General features: G+C 34.0%; 1 protein-coding gene across 1 annotated transcript in view; it reads left to right on the top strand.

The window, feature by feature from the left end:
- The first annotated feature begins 975 nt into the window (after positions 1 to 975).
- The window catches only part of LOC143251013 (adenylate cyclase type 2-like), a 37,015-nt gene continuing 26,972 nt past the window's right edge, over positions 976 to 11,018 (top strand). The window contains exons 1-2 of the mRNA XM_076502289.1: positions 976 to 1,089; positions 2,863 to 2,987. Of these exons, the coding sequence (XP_076358404.1) occupies positions 1,032 to 1,089; positions 2,863 to 2,987 (183 nt within the window). The 5' untranslated portion in view covers positions 976 to 1,031. The remainder of the gene's footprint in view (positions 1,090 to 2,862; positions 2,988 to 11,018) is intronic.

The following is an 11,018-nucleotide window of genomic DNA, read 5'->3' as shown; positions in this document are numbered from 1 at the left end:
TAATCACTAGTATTACATACACACCTAGTACATTGTTGATTCTGACGCTCAAGAATCTTCTACAAAATTAGAAAACAAGGGACTTGCGCAATAGCGCAATAACATTTAACAATATAAGTTACACGCATTTTTAAATATATATTAAACTGAAACAAGCATAAATATTAAAATAATACTAAATTAATTACATGGTAAATGATCAACATAAGGAAAAGTAGTAATGGACGCCAGGGTATGACGAAAATCAGCCCAATATGTGAAAATGTTAACCCTCTGAAATGTATAATATTTCTATGTATATATACTAATAAACTCTAATGTCTGAAAACTCTTTTCTTTCTTTACATTCTAACATTTATTAGGACAGTGATGGGGTGAGTAGCTAAATGTTTACTAAGTACTTTCAGTGATGGGGTGAGTAGCTAAATGTTTACTAAGTACTTTTTTGTTACAGTTATATGTCTTATGCCTTAAATGTTTCTAATATCATTTGCTAAAACAATGATTTGTGTCATTAAATAAATACTTCTTTTGTCAAAGAAACACAATGATTTGTCTCACACTATAAGTATTTTCATTTCACTTCCTAACACAATGAGTTGTCTCTTTCTGTAATTAGTCATCATTTCACTGTTTAATACGATCGCTTTATCAGGAGAACTTTTGTTTCAGTCGCATCTAAAATGTTCTTTCCAAAATACAACAAAACTAGAAACTTGGTTGGTTGGCTGGTTTATGCAGAACTTCTAACATAAAATTCGTTATTTTGTCCTCACAGTTCTAAAATGAAATACATTCTATAAATCCAACAGATTATTCTGCTTTTTTATTTTTTTTATATTACTCCTTTAGTTACTTACCTTATAAGATTGTTACACAGATATAACATAATTACTACTAGATTTCACTGAAAGAAATGTTAGAAACTCAGATACCAAATTTAATATATATATTTTTTTTTTCTCTGAAAACAGGACCGAACTCGAGCGCAGCACAACCTGGTGTCGCTACTGGAATTTGCTATAGCACTTATGTCACTGTTAGATCAAATCAACAGGGAGTCGTTTCAACGCTTTAGACTGCGTGTCGGTAAGTGGGGCCTTTTTATACTCCTATAGAACATTATGTGCAATCAAAAATGAAATAATTTCTTCAGAAACATCGTAAATAACTTCCTTTGCACATTCTTATTCAGGTCGGTTAAACAGGAAATTCCATATTTTTATTTCAACTTTAGTTTTCATAATAATTCTGTCACCCAAAGAAATATTTAATGCAGAGGAAACAAACACATAAAACAAACACAAAACACAATGAACTTGGTTGTATACATTTAAAAAGACACTATTTGCATGATACATACTAATTTATTAGTTACAGGAGACACGAATTAGTGGTAAAAATTAAGTTAGTGATATTTTTGTAACGTTAACTGTGTTTCATTGTATGTTGATTTATCATTAACGTGATTTGTATCATAAAAGGAGATTAATTTTCAGTTACTCCTGTAGTAACTGAAACGTTAACTAATGTTATAATATCAAAATATTCTCAGTTATTTTATTTTTGTTTTATTTTTACTTGATATCCAATAACTTTTGTACAAAGCTACAAAACACAATGTGTTGTAATTACACAGCAATATTATAATTCTATAACTCTTACGCTTGTGTTAAAATCAAACAAATATATTGCAACGTAGTTATCTTTAATAAAGTTTTATAAAACACACAGTAAAGTTATCATAAATAATACTGAATTATAATGTGTTAATGTAAAGCTACACGGTGGCCTATTTGTCCGCCGTGGAATCGAACCCTTTATTTTGACATTCTAAGCCCGCAAACGTACCGCTGCCCCACCTTAAGACATCTAATACTGTTGTTATTATTGATTTTCAAACTCACTACGTTCTGTTTTGTTTTGCACTATTAGTAATCCTCTATATTGATCGAAACGTTGCTGGGTTTATTGGAAAACTCTTTTTCAATAGCAAGAGTATTTAATTATTGATTCATTGTACTCCATTTTTATGATGTAATTTAATTATTGATTCATTGTACTCCATTATATGATGTAATTTAATTATTGATTCATTGTACTCCATTTTATGATGTAATTTTGGTCCTGCCATGGCGTAGTAATTAAAGCACTCGAGTCACAATCCGTGAATTGTGGGTTCGAATTCCTCTCACAAAACATGCTTGCTTTTTAGGGGTAGAGCTTTTATAAGTGACTTTCAGTCTCGTTGTTCATTGGTGAAGAAATACCCCAAGAGTTGGCGGTGGGTGATGTTTACTAGTTGCCTTTCCTCTAGTGTTTCACTGACAAGCTAGGGATGGCTAGCACAGAACAGTTTTGTGCGTGGCCCGGCATGGCCTAGCGCGTAAGGCGTGCGACTCGTAATCCGAGGTCGCGGGTTCGCGCCCGCGTCGCGCTAAACATTCTCTCCTCCAGCCGTGGGGTGTATAATGTGACGGTCAATCCCACTATTCGTTGGTAAAGAGTAGCCCAAGAGTTGGCGGTGGTGGTGATGACTAGCTGCCTTCCCTCTAGTCTTACACTGCTAAATTAGGGACGGCTAGCACAGATAGCCCTCAGCTTTTGGGAAATTTCCAAACAAACAAACAAACAAACAGTTTTGTGCGAGATTCAAACCAAACTACTTTTCATGTACATTTGTCAAGTATTTCTAAACAAATTGTTATAAAATATTCTCATTACTAGTTATGAAATTCCTTTTTAGTTTTAGCTTACTTCGAAGCAGACTCTATAATAAACACTTTAACTTTTGTTACAGTCAACAAAGATACTCTGGAAATCACACTTAGTACCTTATGGATATTTATTTTTGTGTTACAGGTATTAACCACGGTCCAGTCATAGCTGGCGTTGTTGGGGCCCAGAAACCACAGTACGATATCTGGAGTAACACAGTTAACGTGGCCAGTAGAATGGACAGCTGCGGTGTAACTGGCCGAATACAGGTTAGCGTTTTATTTGTACTTTCCGCCATTTTATTTTGGAATACTTTTTAAAATAAACGATAGTTTTACAATCCCGACTCGTTTTAGAACTACGTATAAAATTCCACAGCTTTTATAATTATGAACAGATAGATTAAAGTGAACACAGCTCATAAATCGCACACGCAGTCAAGTTTTTAGTTGGATTCAAGAGAGAGATTTGGCCATCACCCATAGCTCAAACTGTGGACAACCTTGGAACGGCAACAAGCCTCGAACATTGAATGTTAGGGTTCACAGACCAAGTACGTTATCCAGTAAAACATTCCGAGCTAGCTTTACTGTTACCTTTGAATGTAACCTATTGCACAACCTAGTGTTTGGATGCAAGCCATCTCTTCAGGGAAGGAGATGATTATGGAAGAGTCCAGTAACACAAAATTAAACATTCTAATATACTTTATTATTAATGAAAATTATAAGTTTGGTTTGTTTGTTTTTTAATTTCATGCAAAGTTTAAGAGTGCAATCTTCGCTAGCCGTTCCAATTTAGTAGTGTAAGACTAGAGGGAAGGCAACTAGTCATCACCAACTCTTAAGCTACTAATGAATAATGGGATCAATTATCACGCTATAATACCCCCACGACCGTAAAGGTGATAATGTTTAATGTGGCTGGGATTCGAACCTTCGACCCTCAGGTTACGAGTCGAGCGTCCTAACCATCTGGCTGAAATAATAAGTAATTACCACACATATAGAGTATTTCACTGCACACCCTTTTATTATATCTTTGCACTTAATTCGCTCTTCTAGTTAATTAAAGAGTAACAGAGGTGCCAGGGACCACGTAAGAAACCATATTTATTAAAGGCGGCTTGGATGAAAGGAAGCTTGGGAAACGTTGCTATTACGTATATATTGCATTATTGTGTTGGGAATACTAAAATAGTGTAAGATTTACAATTTTCGGTTTAAATACATTACACTACAATGAGTAGTCCAAATGTTCAAAGTGAATGGTGTTCATTGGCTATTTTCTCTCTCGTCTAGAACTGCTAAGTTAGGAAAAGCTAGCGCAGTTAGCCCTGGAGAAGTTCAAACCAAAACAAATTTATTTTCATATATATATTTACAACTAAAAGTTTCGTTTGTTGCTTTAATTAATCCACCAAAATCTAGTATAACTTATCGGAGAGCTAGTTTGTCGGAGTTAATATTTTGGATAAACATTTAATCTTTGAGGTTTCTTCTACGACCATAAATGTGATTAATTCTACTGTATCTCCTATTCAAAGTTGGCAGCTTCTCAATCCTTAGGAATTGACGTCATATTTTCAATGTGTAATCCTCGTATCAGTTGAGACTAATCTTATCTTATCAAAGCATACGTTGTCTTAGCAACCTCGTTCCAGTGATGGAAAACAAACGACCTTTCATGTAATGAGCCATATAGTACAGCTCTTAACAGCTAACATATTACCTGTCTTGAAACAATATCACCCTGTATTGTACAGTCGGAAATGTGCTCTTTACTGGTATGTGAGGTTTAACAGTGATAGGTGCATCTTCTAACAGGACGGTGTACATTACTTCTACTTAAATTAGAAAACATTGATTCACATAGTATAAAATTTTGGTTGTTTTTACACCCCAAACCGGATTTGTAAATAAAGGTTCATTGTGAGGAGTAAAAACCAATCAAAACGCCACACGTTTAATGTCCAAATTACCATATAACGAACCTAGTATTATCTGTGATTCGTCCTTGTCCATGATTAGTCATAAGGGGGTGGAGTTACCACAACCAGTCTAATTCATTCCCAAATGAATCGAATCATGGATCAGTCTTTGGATTTTTAAGAGCTTTACAGTATATACCCGAATCGAGTTAAAACTGAAAACAAGAAATGTTGTCAATATATAGACACACGTATAGTTGTTGTTTGGTTTATACATAATGTAACGAACTGCCACAACATACTTACATGTCCAATCTGTGCATGAAAGTGGAAAGGCTAATTAGACTTCCATGTATTGTTTGTTTTGGAATTTCGCGCAAAGCTACACGAGGGCTATCTGCGCTAGCCGTCCCTAATTTCGCAGTGTAAGACTAGAGGGAAGGCAGCTAGTCATCACCACCCACCGCCAACTCTTGGGCTACTCTTTCGCTAATGACAGTGGAATTAACCATCACATTATAACGTCCCCACGGCTGAAAGAGCAAGCATGTTTGGTGCAACGGGGATTCGAACCCGCGACCCTTAGATTACAAGTCGAACGCCTTAAACCACCTGTCTATGCCAGGCCAGACTTTGATAATATCGTCAAAAGTAGTAAATGGAACTTTTACCAACAAATGCGTCGTCCTGAATTATATTATTCACTGGTTGTATGCATGTGTTACTGGTCTTCAAAACTACAGACTATTTCTTTTCAGTGCACTATCTAAAATTCAGAGTTTTACCTATTACTTTAAAATTATGGTTTTAAAATTACTTTATTCTTCGCCTCTAGTTCTTTACTTGAGGGTCAATGTGTTTGAACTTCCACTTTACATGAGTTAGCGTGTCTGAAACTAGTTCTCCTTTATGAGAAGTAAACACGAATGGACAGCAACTGCTTTTTGTAAAACACACAAGGGTAGAAGACAATGTTTCAAAAGTCTTCCGTCTTAAGTCTTCTGGTCTTCTGCTACATGGGTGTGTTTTTAACATAAACAGTTGCCGTCCGTCCAGTTTACTCATCATGAATACCCTCCTGAATAACCTACCAAACAATAGTTTTACTTTACTTAAGAATCAGTGTTTTGGAGACTAAACTAGTGTTTTGTAAACTACTTTACTTGAGAGTCAGTGTTTTGAAACTAGTTCTTACTTGAGAACAGTGTTTTGTAAACTAGTTTACTTTACTTGAGAGTCAGTGTTTTGTAAACTAGTTCTACTTTACTTGAGAGTCAGTGTTTTGTAAACTAGTTCTTCTTTACTTGAGAGTCAGTGTTTTGTAAACTAGTTCTACTTTACTTGAGAGTCAGTGTTTTGTAAACTAGTTCTACTTTACTTGAGAGTCAGTGTTTTGTAAACTAGTTCTTCTTTACTTACTAAACTGAGAGAGTCAGTGTTTTGTAAACTAGTTCTACTTTACTTGAGAATCAGTGTTTTGTAAACTAGTTCTACTTTACTTGAGAGTCAGTGTTTTGTAAACTAGTTCTACTTTACTTGAGAGTCAGTGTTTTGTAAACTAGTTCTACTCTTTACTTGAGAGTCAGTGTTTTGTAAACTAGTTCTACTTTACTTGAGAATCAGTGTTTTGTAAACTAGTTCTACTTTACTTGAGAGACAGTGTTTTGTAAACTAGTTCTACTTTACTTGAGAGTCAGTGTTTTGTAAACTAGTTCTACTTTACTTGAGAGTCAGTGTTTTGGAAACTAGTTCTACTTTACTTGAGAGTCAGTGTTTTGTAAACTAGTTCTACTTTACTTGAGAATCAGTGTTTTGTAAACTAGTTCTACTTTACTTGAGAGACAGTGTTTTGTAAACTAGTTCTACTTTACTTGAGAGTCAGTGTTTTGTAAACTAGTTCTACTTTACTTGAGAGTCAGTGTTTTGTAAACTAGTTCTACTTTACTTGAGAGTCAGTGTTTTGTAAACTAGTTCTACTTTACTTGAGAGTCAGTGTTTTGTAAACTAGTTCTACTTTACTTGAGAGTCAGTGTTTTGTAAACTAGTTCTACTTTACTTGAGAGTCAGTGTTTTGTAAACTAGTTCTACTTTACTTGAGAGTCAGTGTTTTGTAAACTAGTTCTACTTTACTTGAGAGTCAGTGTTTTGTAAACTAGTTCTACTTTACTTGAGAGTCAGTGTTTTGTAAACTAGTTCTACTTTACTTGAGAGTCAGTGTTTTGTAAACTAGTTCTACTTTACTTGAGAGTCAGTGTTTTGTAAACTAGTTCTACTTTACTTGAGAGTCAGTGTTTTGTAAACTAGTTCTACTTTACTTGAGAGTCAGTGTTTTGTAAACTAGTTCTACTTTACTTGAGAGTCAGTGTTTTGTAAACTAGTTCTACTTTACTTGAGAGTCAGTGTTTTGTAAACTAGTTCTACTTTACTTGAGAGTCAGTGTTTTGTAAACTAGTTCTACTTTACTTGAGAGTCAGTGTTTTGTAAACTAGTTCTACTTTACTTGAGAGTCAGTGTTTTGTAAACTAGTTCTACTTTACTTGAGAGTTAGTGTTTTGTAAACTAGTTCTACTTTACTTGAGAGTCAGTGTTTTGTAAACTAGTTCTACTTTACTTGAGAGTCAGTGTTTTGTAAACTAGTTCTACTTTACTTGAGAGTCAGTGTTTTGGAAACTAGTTCTACTTTAATTGAGAGTCAGTATTGTGGAAACTAGTTCCTTTACTTGAGAGTCAGTGTTTTGTAAACTAGTTCTACTTTACTTGAGAGTCAGTGTTTTGTAAACTAGTTCTACTTTACTTGAGAGTCAGTGTTTTTAAACTAGTTCTACTTTACTTGAGAGTCAGTGTTTTGTAAACTAGTTCTACTTTACTTGAGAGTCAGTGTTTTGGAAACTAGTTCTACTTTACTTGAGAGTCAGTGTTTTGTAAACTAGTTCTTCTTTACTTGAGAGTCAGTGTTTTGTAAACTAGTTCTACTTTACTTGAGAGTCAGTGTTTTGTAAACTAGTTCTACTTTACTTGAGAGTCAGTGTTTTGTAAACTAGTTCTACTTTACTTGAGAGTCAGTGTTTTGTAAACTAGTTCTACTTTACTTGAGAGTCAGTGTTTTGTAAACTAGTTCTACTTTACTTGAGAGTCAGTGTTTTGTAAACTAGTTCTACTTTACTTGAGAGTCAGTGTTTTGGAAACTAGTTCTACTTTACTTGAGAGTCAGTGTTTTGTAAACTAGTTCTACTTTACTTGAGAGTCAGTGTTTTGTAAACTAGTTCTACTTTACTTGAGAGTCAGTGTTTTGTAAACTAGTTCTACTTTACTTGAGAGTCAGTGTTTTGTAAACTAGTTCTACTTTACTTGAGAGTCAGTGTTTTGTAAACTAGTTCTACTTTACTTGAGAGTCAGTGTTTTGTAAACTAGTTCTACTTTACTTGAGAGTCAGTGTTTTGTAAACTAGTTCTACTTTACTTGAGAGTCAGTGTTTTGTAAACTAGTTCTACTTTACTTGAGAGTCAGTGTTTTGTAAACTAATTCTACTTTACTTGAGAGTCAGTGTTTTGGAAACTAGTTCTACTTTACTTGAGAGTCAGTGTTTTGTAAACTAGTTCTACTTTACTTGAGAGTCAGTGTTTTGTAAACTAGTTCTACTTTACTTGAGAGTCAGTGTTTTGGAAACTAGTTCTACTTTTACTTGAGAGTCAGTGTTTTGGAACTAGTTCTACTTTACTTGAGAGTCAGTGTTTTGGAAACTAGCTCTTCTTTACTTGAGAGTCAGTGTTTTAAACTAGTTCTACTTTACTTGAGAGTCAGTGTTTTGTAAACTAGTTCTACTTTTAATTGAGAGTCAGTATTTTGGAAACTAGTTCTACTTTACTTGAGAGTCAGTGTTTTGGAGACTAGTTCTTCTTTACTTGAGAGTCAGTGTTTTGTAAACTAGTTCTACTTTACTTGAGAGTCAGTGTTTTGGAAACTAGTTCTTCTTTACTTGAGAGTCAGTGTTTTGTAAACTAGTTCTACTTTACTTGAGAGTCAGTGTTTTGTAAACTAGTTCTACTTTACTTGAGAGTCAGTGTTTTGTAAACTAGTTCTACTTTACTTGAGAGTCAGTGTTTTGTAAACTAGTTCTACTTTACTTGAGAGTCAGTGTTTTGGAAACTAGTTCTACTTTACTTGAGAGTCAGTGTTTTGTAAACTAGTTCTACTTTACTTGAGAGTCAGTGTTTTGTAAACTAGTTCTACTTTACTTGAGAGTCAGTGTTTTGTAAACTAGTTCTACTTTACTTGAGAGTCAATGTTTTGGAAACTAGTTTCTACTTTACTTGAGAGTCAGTGTTTTGTAAACTAGTTCTACTTTACTTGAGAGTCAGTGTTTTGTAAACTAGTTCTACTTTACTTGAGAGTCAGTGTTTTGTAAACTAGTTCTACTTTACTTGAGAGTCAGTGTTTTGTAAACTAGTTCTACTTTACTTGAGAGTCAGTGTTTTGTAAACTAGTTCTACTTTACTTGAGAGTCAGTGTTTTGTAAACTAGTTCTACTTTACTTGAGAGTCAGTGTTTTGTAAACTAGTTCTACTTTACTTGAGAGTCAGTGTTTTGTAAACTAGTTCTACTTTACTTGAGAGTCAGTGTTTTGTAAACTAGTTCTACTTTACTTGAGAGTCAGTGTTTTGTAAACTAGTTCTACTTTACTTGAGAGTCAGTGTTTTGGAAACTAGTTCTACTTTACTTGAGAGTCAGTGTTTTGTAAACTAGTTCTACTTTACTTGAGAGTCAGTGTTTTGTAAACTAGTTCTACTTTACTTGAGAGTCAGTGTTTTGTAAACTAGTTCTACTTTACTTGAGAGTCAGTGTTTTGTAAACTAGTTCTACTTTACTTGAGAGTCAGTGTTTTGTAAACTAGTTCTACTTTACTTGAGAGTCAGTGTTTTGTAAACTAGTTCTACTTTACTTGAGAGTCAGTGTTTTGTAAACTAGTTCTACTTTACTTGAGAGTCAGTGTTTTGTAAACTAGTTCTACTTTACTTGAGAGTCAGTGTTTTGTAAACTAGTTCTACTTTACTTGAGAGTCAGTGTTTTGTAAACTAGTTCTACTTTACTTGAGAGTCAGTGTTTTGTAAACTAGTTCTACTTTACTTGAGAGTCAGTGTTTTGAAGAGAGTCAGTGTTTTGTAGACTAGTTCTACTTTTTGTGTAAACTTACTTTAGAGTCAGTGTTTTGTAAACTAGTTCTACTTTACTTGAGAGTCAGTGTTTTGTAAACTAGTTCTACTTTACTTGAGAGTCAGTGTTTTGTAAACTAGTTCTACTTTACTTGAGAGTCAGTGTTTTGTAAACTAGTTCTACTTTACTTGAGAGTCAGTGTTTTGTAAACTAGTTCTACTTTACTTGAGAGTCAGTGTTTTGGAAACTAGTTCTACTTTACTTGAGAGTCAGTGTTTTGTAAACTAGTTCTACTTTACTTGAGAGTCAGTGTTTTGGAAACTAGTTCTACTTTACTTGAGAGTCAGTGTTTTGGAAACTAGTTCTACTTTACTTGAGAGTCAGTGTTTTGTAAACTAGTTCTACTTTACTTGAGAGTCAGTGTTTTGTAAACTAGTTCTACTTTACTTGAGAGTCAGTGTTTTGTAAACTAGTTCTACTTTACTTGAGAGTCAGTGTTTTGGAAACTAGTTCTACTTTACTTGAGAGTCAGTGTTTTGTAAACTAGTTCTACTTTACTTGAGAGTCAGTGTTTTGTAAACTAGTTCTACTTTACTTGAGAGTCAGTGTTTTGTAAACTAGTTCTACTTTACTTGAGAGTCAGTGTTTTGTAAACTAGTTCTACTTTACTTGAGAGTCAGTGTTTTGTAAACTAGTTCTACTTTACTTGAGAGTCAGTGTTTTGTAAACTAGTTCTACTTTACTTGAGAGTCAGTGTTTTGTAAACTAGTTCTACTTTACTTGAGAGTCAGTGTTTTGTAAACTAGTTCTACTTTACTTGAGAGTCAGTGTTTTGTAAACTAGTTCTACTTTACTTGAGAGTCAGTGTTTTGTAAACTAGTTCTACTTTACTTGAGAGTCAGTGTTTTGTAAACTAGTTCTACTTTACTTGAGAGTCAGTGTTTTGTAAACTAGTTCTACTTTACTTGAGAGTCAGTGTTTTGGAAACTAGTTCTACTTTACTTGAGAAGTCAGTGTTTTGTAAACTAGTTCTACTTTACTTGAGAGTCAGTGTTTTGTAAACTAGTTCTACTTTACTTGAGAGTCAGTGTTTTGTTCTAAACTAGTTCTACTTTACTTGAGAGTCAGTGTTTTGGAAACTAGTTCTTCTTTACTTGAGAGTCAGTGTTTTGTAAACTAGTTCTACTTTACTTGAGAGTCAGTGTTTTGTAAACTAGTT

Source organism: Tachypleus tridentatus, chromosome 5 (genome assembly GCF_004210375.1).
Source record: "Tachypleus tridentatus isolate NWPU-2018 chromosome 5, ASM421037v1, whole genome shotgun sequence".
NCBI classification, from domain to species: domain Eukaryota; kingdom Metazoa; phylum Arthropoda; class Merostomata; order Xiphosura; family Limulidae; genus Tachypleus; species Tachypleus tridentatus.
This window is presented reverse-complemented; position numbering and strand designations above follow the sequence as displayed.